This window comes from Mobula hypostoma, chromosome 2 (assembly GCF_963921235.1).
Source record: "Mobula hypostoma chromosome 2, sMobHyp1.1, whole genome shotgun sequence".
Classification (NCBI taxonomy): Eukaryota; Metazoa; Chordata; class Chondrichthyes; order Myliobatiformes; family Myliobatidae; genus Mobula; species Mobula hypostoma.
In genome coordinates, this window is record NC_086098.1 from 191,007,946 (window position 1) to 191,029,976 (window position 22,031).

The following is a 22,031-nucleotide window of genomic DNA, read 5'->3' on the forward strand; positions in this document are numbered from 1 at the left end:
AGTGAGTAATTAACAACTTCCCTCACCAATGTTCGCTCTAAGGTGTGCGTGTGTGCGTGTGTACACACATCTTGCGCTACTATACAAAAGGCTGTCACCCTCTACCTCATTGGAATGTACGTAATCACATTTCCTTTTCCGGTTTCTGTTGTGGACAGTGTTGACAATGTCAAGTTTGCAATCATTTGTCTGCAGATTTTAGAACTGATTTATTTATACTGTTTTTATTGAAGAAAATATTGATTCGCCATGTTGAATTCCAAAGAAGCAAAGGGTGTGAGGCGCAAAAGAACCTCATTTAAAGCAGAATGGCTTAATGAAACAGTAGAAACTCCTACACCGAAAGCTCATGAGGTCGGAACGTGCAGCTACGAGAAATATTTATGTACAATACAGAAACTGGCGTTACCTGCATGTATTGTTGCAATGCAAAAGTTGCTGGAGGATTTGCAAGTGTGAAGAAGTGGAGTGATATTTGGAAACTTGACTCTTTAAAGCATCATTTAGCAAGAAAATCACATATGGACTGTGTGCAAAAGCTCTGGCAAGAAATTCTTTCATTACCTGCTACAGGTCTGCTATGTATGCTTTGTAAGAATGCAGATGAAGAAGAGCAAAAACAATCAAACCTAGAGGAGATAAAAGTTTTTATTGATAATTATTTTATTTCTTATAAATAATGAACAACAAACAGGACTTGGTAGTTTATTATCCCTAGAATAGCTTCGGGTTTCGGGTTTACTTCCACTTTAAAATTCTGTGCGCACATGTTGTTGACACTGGGCAAAAAATTACACAGCACAAGATCTTTGTGCACACTAGTTATTACAAATTAGAGAGAACATTGCCCCTAACAGCTGTTTAAAGAACTCCTGTGTAAAACATGACATCAAAAACCAAAGCTGAATTCTGAGGCTATCTGCTTTATTTTGTAAAGAATCCCTTCATCAGAATTTAGATTCTTAATTAACATATCTAAATAACCAAACCGTGTTTTCAACATTTACTGTGTACTGAGGCATTGGGTTCTTGCCAGTTCTACTGATCATCGGAGTCTTTAAGTTATGCCTTGACTCCTAGGTTAAACATTTGGGGAATTTTGCTTCCCTTTGATTTCTGTATATTTACGAGGGATGATTGATAAGTTCGTGGCCTAAGGTAGAAGGAGTCAATTTTAGAAGACCTAGCACATTTATTTTTTCTAATTTACACACTTAGTCCAGCAGTCGTGGAGCATACGGATCTCTTCTTTGTAGAAGTCGGCGTCTTGGACATCCAGAAAGTGGTCTACAGCAGGGGTGATTGATAAGTTCATGGCCTAAGGTAGAAGGAGATGAGGAGAAACTTCAAACTTTCTGCATTTTCACTGAAAGAGTTGAATTGCACTTGCATGTAACGAGAGCTGTATAACTCATCTCCTTCTACCTTACGCTACGAACTTATCAATCACCCCTGCTGTGGACCCCTTCTACAAAGAAGGGATCTGTATGCTCCATGACTGCTGGACTAAGTGTGTACATGTAGGAGGGGACTTTGTTGAAAAATAAATGTGCTAGGTTTTCTAAAATTGACTCCTTCTACCTTAGGCCACGAACTTATCAATCACCCCCAGTAAATTCTATTGCAATTCTCCAAACGGTCATCTGTATTAGTCCATAGATAAATTATCCCATACATACATAATGCTGGCTATTCACTAAAAATTTAGAAACAGTCAAAGCACAATATGAATTTAACATTCTTTGCTCAGGGGATTAGAAGTAGAAAATGGGTTTCACTCTTAATAATGCCATTTCATTTCACATTTGTTTGATGGAATGGAAATCTTTCAAGTCATCTTTCAACATCTCAACTTCCATGAAGTTGGACAGTTTTAATTCAGTTCACTTAACCTGGCTATAAATGGGCAGGAATTGAATTAAATTGTCAGTCTCATTCAAAAATGTCACAAAAATGACTGAAGGGGGAATTCATAAAAAATGTAACACTGGAATGATTTCCAGGGATTCTGACAGTAGCATTTCATGAGAACTTTATTTTGTTAATATAATGCCTCATCTGGAATTGCTAAATGCTAACAAAGAGTATTAAAAAGAATTCAACATATCTGCAATGTGCTTAACAAACAAATATATAAATCAATGCCCAGTTAATTAGATACTACTAAGTCTGTAAATAAAATTTGTGTATTTTGACTTAAGTGATATAAATTATTAAATTAAATTTTGAGGATAATAGATAACAATATATTTTAGCATGACAATATTTGCAATGAAATATGTTCAGTGAAATTGCTGGATGGTACTAATTTGCTAAGATACTTTCAGAGGAAGAGAGATGAAATATCAAGGATGGAATCAATCTTATAACTCCATATGGCTGATGAAACTAAGTATTGACAGGGTTTCACAAGTAGATCATGTACAGTGTATTCAGATTTATACTGAATGATCCAACAATGTAGGCCAAATTAGCTTACAGAATTGTTAAGAGCAGTGGTCCTTAGCTTCTACCACCAAAAAAAAACAAAGATTATAGGGACGCAAAGATGAGAAAATCTGCAAATGCTGGAAATCCAAAGCAATACACACAAGATGCTGGCCAAGCAGCAACTATGGAAAAGAGTGAACAGTTGATGTTTCATGCTGAGACCCTTCATCAGGACCTGATGAAGGATCTCGGCCTGAAAGTTTATAGGTCATGGGTTCAATGGGCTGAGTAGCTTCTGATAGAATTTCATCTTATCCTTTCATAGAACCTATGACCCAGTTAAAACTTCCAAGCATTATCAACAAAATGCAACATCTACACATATATTGACGTATTAAGTCAGCTGACCGAAAGCTTGGTTAAAGAAATAAGTTTAAGCAAACTCTTTAAAGAAGAAAAGAGAGGTGAAGAGGCAAGGAAGTTTAGATTCAGCTAACCCTATTAACATAACAATGATGTATTTTCTTCTTATTCTTCATAGGAGACCAAAATCAGCTGCTTAAGACTGGCAACAAAAGGTATGGAATTTCTTTCTTTCTTTGCATTGTCCAAAACCAGTACCACATGCAACAAAAATAAATTATACCTTCCAATATTATTTGAAGAATTTAAGGAGATAGAACTTCTTGATTGATGCTTGATTGATTTGTTTGCAGAAATGAACTGCCTGTGTTTTGCATGAGTTTATTTTGTTGAATCTTTGCATGGCGACTTCACATTTATAGTTCATTCTATATGGCTATTTATTTTGGTCATAATTTGTGAAATGTGACATTATGCAGTCATTGCATTGTCATTTCTGTGCATGGTTAAGCATTCTGAGTTGAATTTGTCTTGAAATTTAGAAACCTACATCCATATATTGAAAATTCATTTCTGAACATGAAGCTCTTTATTCTTTGTAGACATCATTATCATTATAGTTGCATTAAAAGCAGTGAAATGCAAATAGAAGCTTAGTCAATTCTTTTCAGCTACCATTTCTTGCTTTGGCCATTTTTACAGTGCACAAATTATTTTATTTTTTCCCATTTTGTGAATGTCACTTTTCTCTCTTTAGACATGGAACATTGTATTGACACATTATTAAACAAAATGAAGGCAAAGTAATAGAGCTACATTTGCATTAAAGCCAAGTATCATAATTTATTCTATTGAAATTAAAATTAGTGGCAGAGGTGTCATTAAAGCTTTAATCTGAAGTAATTATTCATTTCTCTTGGGGATTCCAGTTTGATTTTTATAGAATGGGGGCTATGAGAAATTATCAAAGGATATTTTTTCTTGGTAGACTTTCTACTTTCTTTTTTTTTCTTATGCATGCTGACCTGGAACTTTCCCCTTGTCTTAACGGTAATAGGTAGGATACAGATCACTACACCGTACATTCTTGTCATCCCAAGTGCAGGTGATTATCTAATGTCAAGTCAGAAATGTTAATTCCTCTCCAACCCTGTGTAAACTGTTGTTTCATATAATACATGCAAAATAATTTGCTTTCTTTTAGATTTGGAGAATGTTTTATATTAAGCATTTTGATCTACACATGTAAGTTGTTTGAACACATCAGCAGATAATTGCCTTGGACAGTATGGTAGTGAACCATAGAAGATCAAGGAAGAATCAAATTCAATTGCTGCCCAGCACCAGTTTAGCTAACGGTTAGAGATAACACATGGGGTTTTAGCCCCATTGAATAATGAAGGGATGGTTGGGAGGTGCATGGGTTTGATTAGGAGTGGAGAGTGGTCGGAACCCAACACATTGACCTTAATAGAAAATGCATATTTTTGAGTGGAAATGGTTCCATTGTTCACCCTTAGTGCATATTCAGCACTTAAGTTTGCAGACAAACAATAAATCTCTGGTGAGGTGTTGGAGCTGCAGGGACTAACAGTGTGCAGAGATCTACAGAGAGCCACGGAGGGTGAAAATCGGGAAATAAGTATAGGTTTTGTGATCGATAATGTGCAAAAGCCTTATGCATTTTGGGGACTTTGGTATGTATATCAGCTTTTCCAGAGCAGTTTTCTGGTGACCAATTTTAATGTTTTGCTTGACATCTACTTCTATCGCATAATGCTACCCAGTGGCTGTAAGAAAGCATAACATCCCTCCATTATTCATTGGTACATCCAGCAGTGTTTTTTTTTGTCAACTACATGATTCTGTTTCAATGCAAGATGAAACACAATGGCAATTAAGAATTTATAAAAAATTATGATTTTCGTTACAAGTTCTCCATGTTTGTGTGATGCTAGAATGTGGAAGAACATTGTCCTTTACGTTTATTAGTTCCAGGATTTTCATTCTGCCAAGAACAGAGTACTTGGACAGAAACAAGCCTTCACAACACCACTGGGCCTGTGGTGCTTAACGGAAATTGCCTAAGCTGGTTGAGGTCCCATACTGGGAATATGGTTTAATCCCATTTATGGATTTTACTTACGCACCTCTCCATTAAATTTTCTTCTGACCCCAAATGTAACCACAATCATCATTGAAACTCACAGTCCTCACATAAGCATTCCCCAGTCAACCTCCTAACTCAGTATGGCCTGACCCAACCAATTTGCCAATCGGAAACACCAACATTTTCATCTTCCTCAGTTATAGTTGCTCCTTTCCAGCTACCAAATGCTACCCTTCCCCAGCTGCTAATCTCTACCACCTCCCCTACATCCCCCACATCCCCCACTCCACAGTCCACAATGATCCTTGCAGTTCATCTTTCATCTGGACTCCCTACCAGAATTTGTCCTCAACCTGTCACGTTCACCAATCCTAATTCCTTATCCTGTTCCTGTTAATCAACTTTGACCTCCTTTCAGTTCTGACCCTCAACCTTCATCTGTCACCCTGAAATCTCTTCTCATCCCTCACTCCTCCCAGCAGCCCGCCCCCAGGATGATCTGGTTCGTCTTCATGTAGTGGTCAAGGTCCTTAAATTCAGATTCAATATCAGCTTTTATATCATTGGCATGTTGTGAAATTTGTTGTTTTGTGACAGAGGTACAGTGCTATAAAAATGTAAAACTGCAATTACAATAAGAAAATATATATATATATATACGCATAGCTTTAAATAAGTAGTGTTCATGGTTTCATGATAAAAAAGAAACCGTTTCTAAAATGCTGAGTGTGTTTCTTTGGGCTCCTGTACCTCTTCCTTGATGGTAGCAATGAGAAGAGGGCATATTCTGTGTGATGGGGGTCCTTAAAAATGGATGCAGCCTTTTTGGGACATTGTCTTTTAAAGATGTCCTTAATGCTGGGGAGGCTGGTGCCCATGATGGAGCTGGCTAACTTTGCACTTTTGCGGCTTTTTCCAGTCCTGTGCAGTGGCCCCTCCATACCAGACAGTGATGCAGTCAGTTAGGATGCTCTCCATGGTACATCTGTAGAAATTTGCTAGCCTTTGGTGACATATCAAGTCTCCTCAAGTTCCTAATGTAATATAGCTGTTGCCATGCCTTCTTGTAATTACATCAATATGTCGGGCCCTGCATAGATATTCAGATTCTGGAAATCCAAGCAACACTCGCAAAATGCTGTAGGGAGCTCAGCAGGCCAGGCAGTAACTGTGGAAAAGAGTAAACAGTCAATATTTTGGGCCGAGACCCTTCATCAGGACTCCTGATGAAAGTCTTGGCTGGAAAAGTCAGCTGTTCCCTCCCTCCTTTCCACAGATGCTGCCTGGCCTGCTGATGTCCTCCAGCATTTTGTGTGTGTTGCCTAAATATTCAGAGATGTTGACAGCCTCTTTCAATAATCCAGAATGCTTTGAATCTTAGCTTCTACAGTTCCCTGTGGTGAGTGATCGAACAAAATATTTATTGACACATAGAGAAATTATTGCTTTATACACCAAAATAGATAGTTTTCAACTTCTAGCCAATTAAATAGTTTGCAAGTGGCTAAGTGTAATATACATCCGTGAATGAAGATAAAATATTTTGGTGTTAACTATCCAACCAGCTAACTTTGTATTCTGTTCTGCAAAGTATTGGTTACAAGTCAATGTTGACATTGAGGTGGCTTTCACTAATCTACCTTGTGTCAAAATATGGTAGCACACTCAAGGATGAATTGAATTGAATTGAATTGACTTTATTTCTTACATCCTTCACATACAGGAGGAGTAAAAATCTTTACATTATGTCTCTGTCTAAGTGTACAATGTACAATTTATAGCAATTTGCAGTAAATAGTATGTACAACCGGACAGTCAATATAGCATAGAAATACAATTGTATCAGCGTGAATTAATCAGTCTGATGGCCTGGTGGAAGAAGCTGTCTCGGAGCCTGTATCGTTTCCCAGATGTAGCAGCTGGAGCAGTTTATAGTTAGGGTGACTTGGGTTCCCAATGATCTTTCGGGCCCTTTTTATGTACCTGTCTTTGTAAATGTCCCGAACAGTGGCAAGTTCACATCTACAGATGCGCTGGGCTGTCCACACCACTCTCTGCAGAGTCCTGCGATTGAGGGAGGTACAGTTCCCATATCAGACAGTGATGTGGCCAGTCAGGATGCTCTCAGTTGTGCCCCTGTAGAAAGTCCTTAGCATATGGGGACTCATGCCAATGTTCTTCAATCGTCTGAGATGACAGAAGCGCTGTTCTGCTTTTTTCACCACACAGCCGGTATGTACAAACCACATGAGATCCTTGGTCATATGTATGCCGAGGAACTTAAAACTGTTCACCCTCTCAAACACAGATCCATTGATGTCAATAGGGGCTAGCCTGTCTCCATTCTTTTTGTAGTCCACAACCAGCTACTTTGTTTTTGCAACATTGAGGGAGAGGTTGTTTTCGTGACACCACTGTTTCAGAGTGATGACTTCTTCTCTGTAGGCTGCCTCATTATTATTTAAGATAAGGACAATCAATGTAGTGTTATCAGCAAATTTAACTAGCAGATTGCAGCTGCGCATGGTGACACAGTCATGGGTATACAGAGAGGAAAGGAGGAGACTAAGGACACAGCCCTAAGGGGCTCCTGTGTTGAGAGTCAGAGGGGTGAGGGAGCCCACTCTTACCATCTACCAGCAATCTGACAGGAAGTCCAGGATCCAGCTGCACAGGGCAGGGTGAAGGCTGAGGTCTCTGAGCTTCTTGTCAAGCCTGGAGTGAATTATGGTGTTGAATGCTGAACTGTAGTCCAAGAACAGCATTCTCACATAAGCATCCTTCTTCTCCAGATGTGTAAGGACAGTGTGTAGAGCTGTGGGTATTGCATCATCTGACAATTGGTTGTGTAAGTAGGTGAATTGGATGTGGCCCAGTGTGGGTGGCAGCAAGCTGCAGATGTAGTCCTTGACCAGCCTCTCAAAGCATTCGCTTATTATTGAGGTGACTGTTACCTTGGTCTTTTTAGGTACGGGAACAACGGTGGATGTTTTGAAGCAGGACAGCGCCCTTCACTGGGAGAGGGAGAGATAAAAAATGTCTGTAAACACACCAGCCAGTTGTGGTGTGCACTTCCTGAGTACCCGTCCTGTGATGCCAATGGTTCCCGCAGCCATGTGGCTGTCCACTCATTAGAAACACCGGCGTACTTCAGCCTCAGAGATGACCAGAGTGCAGGTCACTTCGGCTGCTCTCCTCTGGGGCTCAGCGTTGGTGATATTAAATGGAGCATGAAGAAGATTTAGCTCATCTGGAGTGAGGCAGTGGTGTTAGCAGCAACACTGTGCTTTGCCTTGAAGTCTGCGATAGTGTGCCGATCTCGCCATAAGCTACATGCGTTGTCGGTGGAGAGTTGTGTCTGAATCTTGTCCCTGTATTGCTGTTTCGCTGCCTTAATGACTTTGCGTAGATTGTAGCTGCATTTCTTGAGATCCTGTTGGTTACCAGCAACGTAAGTTCTGTCTCGTGCAGTAAGCGCAGCACGCACGGAACTGTTGATCTCGGGTTTCTGATTTGGATAGACCCTGACTAAATTTTGGGGGACAACATCCTCATTGCATATCTGGATGAAGCTCGTGACCCCTTCCATGAACTTGGAGATATCTTCATAACGAAAGACATTTCAGTTGACATCATCAAAATAGTCCTGTTGTGTGGAGACCGATTTGTCAGACCAAAAGTGGATAGTTTTAACTATGGCTGCCTCTTGTTTCAGATTCTGCCTGTACATGAGCAGAAGCAAGATGGAGGAATGATCCGACTTCCCAAATAGTGGACGGAGGAGCGCTTTGTAAGCATTGCAGAAGGGAGAGTAGCAGTGATCGAGTATGCTATCTCCCCTTGTGGTCACGGGGAGAAGTTTGAGTTGCAGTTTCATTCAAATAGCACAATACCTTCCAGGATCAATCTGATTTCACTTGCGTCTTGAGGACTTCTCATGACCCTACAAGTGCCTGCCATCTTCAGGCATTTCAACAACATACTTGGACAACTTCAATTCAGAGTCTAATTTTAAGGACCCTGCAAAATTCTCCTTGATTCTCATGCAGTGGTAGTTAAAAAAGTTCTATTTTAACTTCATCAGTCCACAGGACTTGTTTCCAAAATGCAACAGGCTTGTTTAGATGTTCCTTTGAACCTTTTGAATAGAACTTTTTGACCGCAATGAGCAAAGGTACGTTTGGAGAAAAAGCGGTGCAGAATTTCATGAAAAGAACACCTCTCCAACTGTTAAGCACGGGGGTGGATCAATCATGCTTTGGGCTTGTGTTGCAGCCAGTGGCACGGGGAACATTTACTGGTAGATGGAAGAATGAATTCAATTAAATACCAGCAAATTCTGGAAGCAAACATCACACCTTCTGTAAACAAGCCGAAGATGAAAAGAGGATGGCTTCGACAACAGGATAATGAACCTAACCATAATGGACTACCTCAAGAGGCGCAAGCTGAAGGTTTTGCCATGGCCCTCACAGTCCCCTGACCTAAACATCATCGAGAACCTGTGGATAGACCTCAAAAGAGCAGTGCATGCAAAATGGCCCAAGAATCTCACAGAACTAGAAGCATTTTGCAAGGAAGAATGGGCGAAAATCCCCCAAACAAGAATTGAAAGACTCTCAGCTGGCTACAGAAAGTGTTTACAAGCTGCCAAAGGGGGTGTTACTAAGTACTGCCATGCAGGGTGCCCAAACTTTTGCTTCTGGCCCTTTTCCTTTTTTGGTATTTTGAAACTGTAAAAGATGGAAATAAAAAAGTTTTCTTGCTTAAAATATTAAAGAAATGTGTCATCTTTAACTTTATGCTTTTTGGAAATCAGTTCATCTTTTACTCGCTTAGCTATTCACAGTAACATAAATTTTGACCGGGGTGCTCAAACTTTTGCATGCCACCGTAAATGTGTAACAAACTTTATTTCTTCATGGGTCTAAGAAAAATGATTCTAGGTACCTGGTATGACAAGATGATGCGAAAGTGCTGAAAGATTTAAAAGGTCCGTGTCCGTAAATCACTAAAGTCAGTGATTGAGATACAAAACTTAATTTAAAAGAATAGTGGCTGGCCTTAATTTTTCCCCCTTATGTCTTATGGTCTTATCTTGATTTGTAAGGGCATCAAACATTCTGGGGAGAAGGCAAGAGAATGGGGTTGACAAGGATAATAAATCAACTGTGAAGGAATGGCCTAATTCTGCTCCTATGTTTTACGTCTTATGGTCTTAAACTCAAGAAAGCTGGAATGCAAGGGGATGAAATCTATGCTCCTCTTGAATGTGTCCAATGCCTTTGGTTCTTGGCCGCATGGTTCAGAAGGAATCTATTGGCCTTGGATACAACACTCTGTCACAGACTATGAATACAAAATCGGTTACAAAATACAGACAGGTCCCAAAGTCAAGATTTGTATTTCTTTGATATAGATTGCAAATGAGCCACTTAAATTAGAATGTTTACAATCATTAAAGAATTCAATACAGCAGATAAATGATTTCCTCTGGGAGAGTATAATCTGTAAAAAAAAAAGTCTTTGTGTAGTTACAGCCCAGTAATTTTTCTCCCAGAGCATGGTGCAGGAATTTCTTAGGTCAGAATTGCAGGCCAACTTATCTTCATCCAAGGCCTTCCCTCTTTTACAAGGTTAGAGTGGAAATCTAACCACAGCAGTATTCCATTTGCAACTCATTTATTAATATGTTGGCCAATGCATGCAACAATACCAAGACCTGAATAAGATCCGAGTTTAGGGTCATAAATGACAAATCAAATTATGCCATATAAATGCCAGGTATTGACATTCTCTTAACCTTCACCTTTTAAAACCTTTATTGAATACTCCATCATCAAAATCATGTGAGCCACAATTACCAGAAATTTAACTGAATTTTCAATATAAATGTCATGAGTTATTTCCTACCAAGTCGTCGTCGTCGTGGCTATCCCTTGAGGTCAAGGATGATGGTCTTCGTTCTGTTGATCTACTTATGGGCTTTCAAGTGGCTTATGACAGACTTTGACTCAAACTCGCTTTCACAGCCATGTATCCTTTCTTGGAACGTGCCTCCGTCGCCAACTTACTCCAGTTGGCTTTAGGATTCGTTTCCAAGCCTCTCAATTTGGACCTTCTGAGGATCCCAGGTACTCACATTTCATTGACTCTGCCTCTCGCCGCTTCTCCCGTCAAGCTCTGAAGGCGACGCTCTCCGCCATGAGGAGGTACTTGGTGTCCCTATCCCAGACCCTTCCACACCTTCGGGACACTTTCTTCGCCGTCTGTAATGGTCCTACCCGCTATTTCATCCTCCGTCGGATTCACGCCTGCAATCGCCGTTTTTTTGACTTTGTCATGTTAGGCAAAGATCGCAAGATGCTACACCTACGGACTCCAGAGCCTGCCGGCCCCAACGCTAGCAGGCATGAACTTTCGGTTGCGGCCCCTGCCGTTGATCTCGGCGGCTCCAACACCTCAGGACATATTCAAAACTCGGACTCCAGCAACGACCATGGAGACATTCAAAGCGATCGCGCAACCACCAACTGCGACTCCAGCCTTGAACTCCAGGCCGGGTCTTTATGTGCTGCTGTTGTGACTCCCGTCTCCCCTTCCCCCACCACCACTCCGCAGCCCTGTCTTCCTCAGATCCCACCGTCAACTTCTGGGCCCTCAGAGGCTCCATCTTCCTCTCACCCCAACCCTCCCCTCTCCATTGACACCCCCAGCCTCCCCCCTCCCCCCTCTGATCCCAGCTCTCATCCGTGCCGGGTCTTTACCATCCCCTCCGACCTTCAACTGTCGGAGGCAGAACGCTCTGTTCTCAGTAAGGGCCTCACGTTTGTCCCCCTTCGCCCACACCTCAGCGAGTTCCGTGTTCGCCATGATGCGGAACTTTTCTTCCGCCGTCTCCGTCTCCGAGCCTACTTCTTCGGCAAGGACTCTTCCACCCCCACCGATGACCCCTTCTCCCGTCTTCAACCCTCCTCTTCTTCATGGACACCCCGCTCTGGTCTTCTGCCTGCTCTGGATCTCTTTATTGCCAACTGCCGACGGGACATCAACCGTCTCGACTTCACCGCACCTTGTCCCCATTCCAACCTCACTCCTTCGGAACGCTCTGCTCTCCACTCCCTCCGCACTAATCCTAACATTATTATTAAACCCGCTGATAAAGGGGGTGCTGTTGTAGTCTGGCGTACTGACCTCTACCTTGCCGAGGCACAGCGACAACTCGCGGATACCTCCTCTTATTTACCCCTCGATCGTGACCCCACTAAGGAGCACCAGGCCATTGTCTCCCACACTATCAACGACTTTATCCGCTCAGGGGATCTCCCATCCACTGCTACCAACCTTATAGTTCCCACACCCCGCACTTCCCGTTTCTACCTCCTACCCAAGATCCACAAACCTGCCTGTCCTGGCCGACCTATTGTCTCAGCTTGCTCCTGCCCCACCGAACTCGTTTCTGCATACCTCGACACTGTTTTATCACCCCTTGTTCAATCCCTTCCGACCTATGTTCGTGACACTTCTCACGCTCTTAAACTTTTCGATGATTTTAAGTTCGCTGGCCCCCACCGCTTTATTTTCACCATGGATGTCCAGTCCCTATATACTTCCATCCCCCATCAGGAAGGTCTCAAAGCTCTACGCTTCTTTTTGGATTCCAGACCTAATCAGTTCCCCTCTACCACCACTCTGCTCCGTCTAGCAGAATTAGTCCTTACTCTTAATAATTTCTCCTTTTGCTCCTCCCATTTCCTCCAAACTAAAGGTGTAGCTATGGGCACCCGTATGGGTCCTAGCTATGCCTGCCTTTTTGTTAGGTTTGTGGAACAATCTATGTTCCGTGCCTATTCTGGTATCTGTCCCCCACTTTTCCTTCGCTACATCGACGACTGCATTGGCGCTGCTTCCTGCACGCATGCAGAACTCGTTGACTTTATTAACTTTGCCTCCAACTTTCACCCTGCCCTCAAGTTTACCTGGTCCATTTCCGACACCTCCCTCCCCTTTCTAGATCTTTCTGTCTCTGTCTCTGGAGACAGCTTATCCGCTGATGTCTACTATAAGCCTACTGACTCTCACAGCTATCTGGACTATTCCTCTTCTCACCCTGTCTCTTGCAAAAACGCCATCCCCTTCTCACAATTCCCCCGTCTCCGCCGCATCTGCTCTCAGGATGAGGCTTTTCATTCTAGGACGAGGGAGATGTCTTCCTTTTTTAAAGAAAGGGGCTTCCTGGACCTGGACCAGCTGGATTATACCCCAATGTTCTGAAAGAAGCAGCTGAAGAGATTCTTGAGGCTATAGTAATGATCAATAGATTCTAGCTTTCTAGCATGGATCTGGGGGACAGCAAAATTGAATATGTTACTCCACTCTTCAAGAAGGGAGGAGGCAGATGAAAAGAAAGTCTAGGCCAGTTAGCCTAACCTCAATGGTTAGGAAGATACTGGAGTCGATTGTTAAGGATGTGGTTTCAGGGTACTTTGAGGCACATGATAAAGTAGGCCATAGTCAGCATGATCTCCTTGCCTGAGAAATCTAATAGAATTCTTTGAGGGAATAAATAACAGAACAGACAAAGTTGGATGTTGTGTCGTTGAATTTTCAGAAGACCTTTGACAAATGCTGTACAAGAGTCTGCTTAACTAGATGAGAGTCCATGGTATTACAGGAAAGATACTTGCATGGATAGAGCATTGACTGATTGGCATGAGGCAAAGAGTGGGAATAAAAGGAAACCTTTTCTGATTGGTTGCCAGTCACTAGTGGTGTTCCATAAGTGTCGGTGCTGGGGCCGCTTCTTTTTACATTGTATATCAATGATTGAGATGACAAAATTGATGGCTTTGTGGCCAAATTTGCAAAGAGTACAAAGATAGGTGGTGTTGAGGAAACAGGGAGGCGGCAGAAGAACTTAGACATATTAGGAGAATGGGCACAGAAGTGGCTGATGGAATACAGTGTAGGGAAATGTATGATCATGCACTTTGGCAGAAGGAATAAAAGCAAAACCTATTTTATAAAATGGAAGAAAATTCAAAAATCTGAGATGCAAAGGGGTTGGGAGTCCTCCTGCAGGTTCCCTAAAGGTTAATTTGCAGGTTGAGTTGGTGATGAAGGAAGCAAGCTTAATGTTAGCATTCAATTTAAGAGGACTACAATCTAAGTGCAAGGATGTAATGCTGAGACTTTAAAAGGCACCGGTTAGGTCCCATGTGGATAAGCGTGAGCAATTTTGGGCCCCTTATTTACAAAAGGACTTGCCTGATATTGGAGAGGATTCAGAGAAGGTTCATGAGAATGAAAGGCTTATCGTATGAAAAGTGATTGTTGGCTCTGGGCCTTTACTCACTGGAACTTAGAAGAATGAAGGAGGATTTCATTGAAGCCTATCAAATTTTGAAAGGCATAGATAGAGTGGATGTGGAGAGGATGTTTTCTATGGTGAGGGAGTTTGTACTCTTTTCCATAGATGCTGCCTGGCCTGTTGAGCTCCTCCAGCATTTTGTGTGTGTTGCTTGGATTTCCAGCATCTGCAGATTTTCTCTTGTTTGTGGGGGAGTATAGGACCAGAAGGCACAGCCTCAGCATGGAGATGAGGAGGAATAGATGGTACTGCTCAGGAATATCTGTTACTAAGAAACTGGCAAAAGCAATCATTATAGCACATTCTTTCCAGAATTCAGCACTCAATGGCTAATGTCTCAGCTTGCATTGCAGATTAAGTTGAAGCCAGCGAATATCCTCATGCAGCAATCAGAACTGACCATAAAATAAGAATTAGGGAGCATAGTTAGGCCATTCGGCTCATCAAGTTTGCTCTGCCATTCCAACCTGGCTGATTTACTATCCGCCTCAACCTCATTCTCCTGCTTTCTCCCCGCAACATTTATTAATCAAGAACTTATCAACCGCTGCTTTAAATATACCCAATGACTTGGCCTCCACAGCTGCCTGTGGCAATGAATTCCATAGATTCATTGCTTTCTGAATTTTGCAGCTATGCAATGATTAAGTGACATTAGCTCAGATGAGCCAAATCAATTCCTCAGGATGATAACATCTGCTTTTCCAACATAACCACAATTCTGCGGCTGTACTGTTTTCTATCAGTCATCTACCCTGATAGCTGATGCTGCATCCACCCAGAGTGCACAGTCAAAGGACAGATCTTCATGGTCCCAGTCTGTCCTGTTTAATCTCCAAAGCTGTTTGCCATCTACTCCATCAGAAACCTTCTACTTGTCATGACACGTGGCAGTCAATGGTTGCCCCAGGGTGAAGATTTGGTGTTGCCATGCGATGTGGCATTAGTTGTTTATATACTTAGTTAGTAATGTTCACTTTACGTTGCCTTTTATGGTGATGCTTTTACTAAACAAACATTGTGATGGTCAGCAACAGTGGGAGAGTAAGATGCTGGTGCCAGGGCATTGGGTTTGCATTTATGGTGTTGCAGCTGGATGAAATTTTTACAGATCCTAACAGACTATAGGTGATAATATTAGTTGTCTGCTCCTATTATTCTTCCTTCTCATCATCCCCTGAGCTGGTTGCTGTGTTGTCAAGGGTAATAACTACTGTCATGATGCTTGCAGCAAAATGATATGAACTTACTCTAATTCTATATAAAATCCATCTTTTATTCTCTCTAAAGACCAGTCAACTCACTCACCTATCCCCCAAGAGGCATAGATACGGAGGATGGCGGCGGTCTTTTCTCTGGGGCAGGACAGTCCCAAACTACAGGGCATAGATAAAGAGTGAGACGAGAAAGATTTATTAGGGAGCCGGGCAGCAGCTTTTCCAAGCAGAGTGTGGTGAGTACATAGAATGAACTGCCAGAGCAAGTGATTGAGGCAAGACAACTAGTAGAAGCACTTTGATAGGTACAGGATGGGCTGGGCTCTGGAGTGATAAGGGCTTGAATGCAGGAAATTGGGACTAGTTCAGTGGCACTATGGTCAGCAAAATCTTGTTGGTCCAAAGAGCCTGAATTCATACTGTATCATTCCATGACTCTATGACTTGTCATACTTCTGTAGTGTTTGGGCAATGAAAGCAAAGTATCACTATCTTTCATACTTTTCTTTAAGAGTGTTCTATTAAATTGCTATCTTTAAGGAAAAATGACAAAAATTATACATCTTTGTGCTTGACTGCAAGGATGTTCAGTCATTGCATAACTGCATGGAAACAGCCAGTTGCTTCCTATCCAGTTCTAGATTCTTATACTTAACTGAGATGAATTTCCAGCCTCAGTTCCAGTTGAGTACAAAGCAAAATTTGGCAGGTAGCAGCCTGGAATTCATATCTTCTCTCAAACCACTACCAGAAATGAAAAGAATGCCAGTTCCTTTGTGTAAGTGGAGTTGTTAAATGCCTAAATCCTGTGATTTAGGTTTGCTTTGAGCTGAACTGTCTCCTCGACATTTGTTATATGCTGTGATTCTGCCGGTATTTTTGAATGGAAACACAAAAGGCTGAATTACTCTGCATGCAGGTCATCTCTTCAAATTGATTACATCTTGAAATGATTTTGGAAAGTTATTCTGATTGCATTAAGAATGTACTGTCGATTAAATGGTCACCTTTGATTTAGGTTCAGAGTGGAGATTCCCTAATGCAAATGAGTCTACATGGAGTTCAATGCAACTCTAATTTTGTCAAATGGATGAAGCAAGGTAAAAGAGTGATAAATGGCTTTTATATTCATCGTGGCAATGATACAGATCTTGCCAAAATTTCAACTGAATTTGCATGCATCCTTCCATTATTAACTGCAGATGGTTAATAAACAAGAACTGCCATTTTTCATGCTCAGTTCATAAGGGATCAATATGAAAACAAAGATTGCTTAACCAAGGTCCAGCAGAATCCAGTAACCACTCAAGAGAAAAGCAGTGGAGAAGAAAAACAAAGGAAAGGAAAAATTAAACTAATGTCCTCACTGTGAAAATGTGCTTCATTATTCTGAAACCCCTTTCATCAAACTTCCAGTGTTGGGAGTGTAGATAGAAAAAAACAACAAAGAGAAGTGAGCTGAGTATGTGCAGGACACTCATGACATACAAATGCCCATGATCGATTATTGCTGCACTAAGTAATTCACAAAAAGTATATCAGTAATCCACACCGATAACGATCTGCTACTGTGAAAGATTTATCAAAATCACGTCCGTTCCTCATACTTTCATTTGTAATTGTGTCTATTATTGTCTATAATTGTGTCTATTATTAATTGTGTCTATTATTGTCTATAATTGTGTCTATTGTTAATTGTGTCTATTATTGTCTATAATTGTGTCTATTATTAATTGTGTCTATTATTGTGTATAGTGTCGATTATATTCGTAATTGTGTCTATTATGTCTATTAAACCCCTAATAAGATTGTTCTTGTATTTCTTGGACTGATCTGAATACACTCATCAGTTTACTGCTTCAGAAAAACAGAGGAGCACCAGGCAATCAAGCTTGAATGATCAAAAATCAATTTTCTCTCCCTTTTGGGAAGAAATCTTGAAAAGCTTTGCATTAGAAGGATTTCATTTCTATGCTTTCCACAAACCTCACACAAGGACTATTGTGTGGGGACTGATGCAATATAACGGACTACATTAAGTATTGCTCTTGGTCCCTGAAAATAGGTTTCTGTTTCTAATTGAACATGATGGAATCCTTAGCAGTTGGAATTAAAAGGTGAAGGGCATAATGAAACTGAATTTAGATACCTTGTGGTATTACCTGTAGTAAATGTCAAATAGGTGTCTATATATCAGACACCAAGCCCGTAGCATGGCAATAAGTAGATATGACAAAATTGTTTTCCTATCCTTGAACAGTAATAAAGCATTTCAGAATAACATGTATTATTGAAATTGAGAAGATAGTAGTACTTCGTTATTTCTATGTTCAGTTTGTAAGGTATGATACCATTATCTTATTTTCTAAGATTATGCTGCTGCATTTCTGACTTTCAGTGTTTTATAGCAGTTATCCAAAGACTTAACAATGATTTCAAATGTCATGACATTTTCAAGACTCAGACTTTTAAAACCCCATAAATAGGTTCCTTTATTATTTAAATCTATTCTGCATAGATTACAACACAAGTCTTTGCTAGATGAATACCTGGAGAATGAGAAAACTGATACTTGGCAAGAATACGTATTCATTTACATCAGATGGTATCTCACTTAATTGAACAGATATTTTCATTTATGCTGCCTTGAGGGATTATGAGGGTTTCTTATGAGGATTTCTTCTCTTAAAGGGTTGTGAATTTTTGGATTTCTCTATCCCAGAGAAGTGTGGGTGCTCACTCACTGAATATACAGTACATTAATGTTTGAGATAGATTTTTAAACGACAGTGGGATGAAACATTGTGGGAATCAGACAAGTAAATTAAGCTGAAGGCAATGATAATGTTCGCTATGATTCTCTTGAACATTGGAGGTCTTGGTCTGTGGCTTGTTCCTAAACAGATGAGATTCTGCAGATGCTGAAAATCTTGAGCAGCAGACACAAAATGCCGGAAGAACTCACCAAGTCAGGCAACATCTATAGAGGGGAATAAACAGTCGATGGTTTGGGCCGAGACCCTTCATCAGGACTGCCCCAAAATATCGACTGTTTATTCTCCTTCATAGTTACTGTATGGCCTGTTCCTGAACCATTCTAATGTCCTTATGGATTTTTTTTTCTGAATTTGTCATAATTTCAAATAATTAAAGACAAGAATAGAAACTCAACTGCTGTAAAATAAAGTCAAATCCAAGGTCGAAAAAAACACTTGAAATTTCACAGAGCATTTAAATAATACCATGAAATGGGCCCAAACAATTTTCTTGTGGAAGATTGATTTTTCTCTTCGCAATACCTGCAAGGAATTCACCTAGACTACATACAGTAAATGCACATATTTTCAAGTGATGGTAGAGGCACAAACCCGGAAGAGCAGTGTGTTCCAAGCAATAGACTCCTTAAATAGTGTGGCTTCATTGGAATGCCTGAACCCGAAGTAGCAGTTCCGTCTGCCACTTCATATCTATGGGCAGGCATTTCCAGTCTCTGATTATATGTTGTGGTAGTAGAGGTGGACAGTCACGTAGAGGTAACAAATTGGTTGGGACTTGCTCTACAAAGCAAATAGATCTTGTATTGACCATGAAGATAACTCAGAGTCAGAACAGATTGGAATCAGATTTATTATCATTGACTTAAATGGCATGAAATTTATTATTTTATGGTAGTAGTACAGAGCAAAGACATAAAACATACTATAAATATCAAAAACAAATAGTGTAAAAAAATAACGCGGTCACATTCATAGTTTATTGACTGTTCAGAAACCTGATTATGGAGGGGATTCTGAATCATTCCATGTTGGTCTTCTGGCTCCTGTACCTTCTCCCTGTTGGTAACAATGAGAAGATGATGCAGGTCCTGAGTGATGGATGTTGCATTCATACGGCACCACCTCTTGAAGATGCTTCAACAGTGAGCTGTGTTTTGCCATGATGCAGCTGGCCATCAAGTGATAAAATGGGACCATTGGTCATAATTCCAGTTAGCTTTAGTACAAGGCTCTGCAACAAACCCTCATGCTTAGATGTTCCTTCATCATACAACAAAGCTAGAGTTCCATAAGAGGTCTACACAGTTGTTTCGGAGCATAGTAGCGCTCCAAATGTCCAGCAGCAATGTGAATGCTCAAAGATCTGTGCACATGAGCGCTGAATGCATTTCACAATCAATTTCCACTGCGCTACAAACACTTAGTGCATAACTATGTACCTAAAGTACCAACATCAAGGCATTGGTGTTTTATTCAATTGAAAGAATGGCACAGCAGTCAATTAAGCCAAAGAGCCCTGATCTCATGGATCTAAAAAGCATGCATGGTTATCCTTTTTGCCCTGCTGATAATATATTTGACTACAAATTTTTAACTGGATTTTCATTCAGATGAAGATAATGCATACAAGCTCAGTTAGATACAGATAAATGCCTCAGAATAAAAGTGAATGAAAGATACAAGTAATTGAGGATATAAGTCTCAAACAGATAGAATGATTTTGAATTTTTAGGATTTTAAAAAAAAAACTACATGTGAAAAAATACTCAAAAGAATTATTGGTGCAAAATTTGCCATCAAATGATATCAGCTATAACTCAATTTTGAAGGAATACTCAATAAATCCATAATAGTATAATAACTGTAATAAAATCAATGAGTGACTGCACCAACTAGGCTTTCAACCAGTGTGCAAAAGACAACAAACTGCAAATACAAAAAGGAGAAAATAGTAATAATAATAATAATAATAATGATAATAATAATAATAATAATAAGTAAATAAGCAACATATATCAAGAACATGAGATGAAGAGTCCTTGAAAGCAAGTCCATTGGTTGTCCATGGGAATGGTACCAGAGGAGTGGAGGGAGGCAAATGTTGTCCCTTTGTTCAAAAAAGGTAGTAGGGATAGCCCGGGTAATTATAGACCAGTGAGCCTTACGTCTGTGGTGGGAAAGCTGTTGGAAAAGATTCTTAGAGATAGGATCTATGGGCATTTAGAGAATCATGGTCTGATCACGTACAGTCAGCAAGGCTTTGTGAAGGGCAGATCGTGTTTAACAAGTCTGATAGAGTTCTTTGAGGAGGCGACCAGGCATATAGATGAGGGTAGTGTAGTGGAGGTGATCTATATGGATTTTAGGAAGACATTTGACAAGGTTCCACACGGTAGGCTTATTCAGAAAGTCAGAAGACATGGGATCCAGGGAAGTTTGGCCAGGTGGATTCAGAATTGGCTTGCCTGCAGAAGGCAGATGGTCTTAGTGAAGGAAGTACATTCAGATTGGAGGATTGTGACTAGTGGTGCCCCACAAGGATCTGTTCTGGGACCTCTACTTTTTGTGATTTTTATTAACGACCTGGATGTGGGGGTAGAAAGGTGGATTGGCAAGTTTGCAGACGACACAAAGGTTGGTGGTGTTGTAGATAGTGTAGAGGATTGTCAAAGATTGCAGAGAGACATTGATAGGATGCAGAAGTGGGCTGAGAAGTGGCAAATGGAGTTCAAGCCGGGCAAGTGTGAGATGGTACACTTTGGAAGGACAAACTCCAAGGCAGAGTACAAAGTAAATGGCAGGATACTTGGTAGTGTGGAGGAGCAGAGGGATCTGGGAGTACATGTCCACAGATCCCTGAAAGTTGCCTCACAGGTAGATAGGGTAGTTAAGAAAGCTTATGGGGTGTTAGCTTTCATAAGTCGAGGGATAGAGTTTAAGAGTCACGATGTAATGATGCAGCTCTATAAAACTCTGTTTAGGCCACACTTGGAGTACTGTGTCCAGGTCTGGTTGCCTCACTATAGGAAGGATGTGGAAGCATTGGAAAGGGTACAGAGGAGATTTACCAGGATGATGCCTGGTTTAGAGAGTATGGATTATGATCAGAGATTAAGGGAGCTAGGGCTTTACTCTTTGGAGAGAAGGAGGATGAGAGGAGACATGATAGAGGTGTACAAGATAATAAGAAGAATAGATAGAGTGGATAGCCAGTGCCTCTTCCCCAGGGCACCACTGCTCAATACAAGAGGGCATGGCTTTAAGGTAAGGGGTGTGAAGTTCAAGGGGGATATTAGAGGAAGATGTTTTACTTAGAGAGTGGTTGGTGCGTGGAATGCACTGCCTGAGTCAGTGGTGGGGGCAGATACACTCGTGAAGTTTAAGAGACTACTAGACAGGTATATGGAGGAATTTAAGGTGGGAGGTTATATGAGAGGCAGGGTTTGAGGGTCGGCACAACATTGTGGGCCGAAGGGCCTGTAGTGTGCTGTACTATTCTATGTTCTATGTTCTATGAATCTTTTCAATGATGAAGCAAGTGAAGTTGAGTAAAGTTATCCCTCCAACTTAGTAAGGATGCCAAAGCTTAAAGGGAGAAGGCAGGAGAATGGGATTGAGAGGGATAATAAATCAACCATGATGGAATGGCAGAGCAGACTCAATGGGCAGGATGGTTTAATTCTGCTTCTATGTCTTATGTTCTTATGGGTTTTAAGTTGAGATCAGAACAACTCAACAGCACATTGTTTTCAAAACATTTGATG

General features: G+C 40.9%; 1 protein-coding gene across 7 annotated transcripts in view; it reads left to right on the plus strand.

Moving 5' to 3' along the window:
* The window catches only part of LOC134342756 (receptor-type tyrosine-protein phosphatase T-like), a 1,640,095-nt gene that overhangs the window by 1,351,635 nt on the left and 266,429 nt on the right, over positions 1-22,031 (plus strand). For 5 of the 7 annotated variants that reach the window (XM_063041291.1, XM_063041286.1, XM_063041287.1 and 2 more), the window contains exons 13-14: positions 2,972-3,008; positions 3,851-3,898. In XM_063041291.1, coding sequence (XP_062897361.1) covers positions 2,972-3,008; positions 3,851-3,898 — 85 coding nt within the window. The remainder of the gene's footprint in view (positions 1-2,971; positions 3,009-3,850; positions 3,899-22,031) is intronic. The other 2 variants (XM_063041290.1, XM_063041292.1) reach the window with 1 other exon arrangement.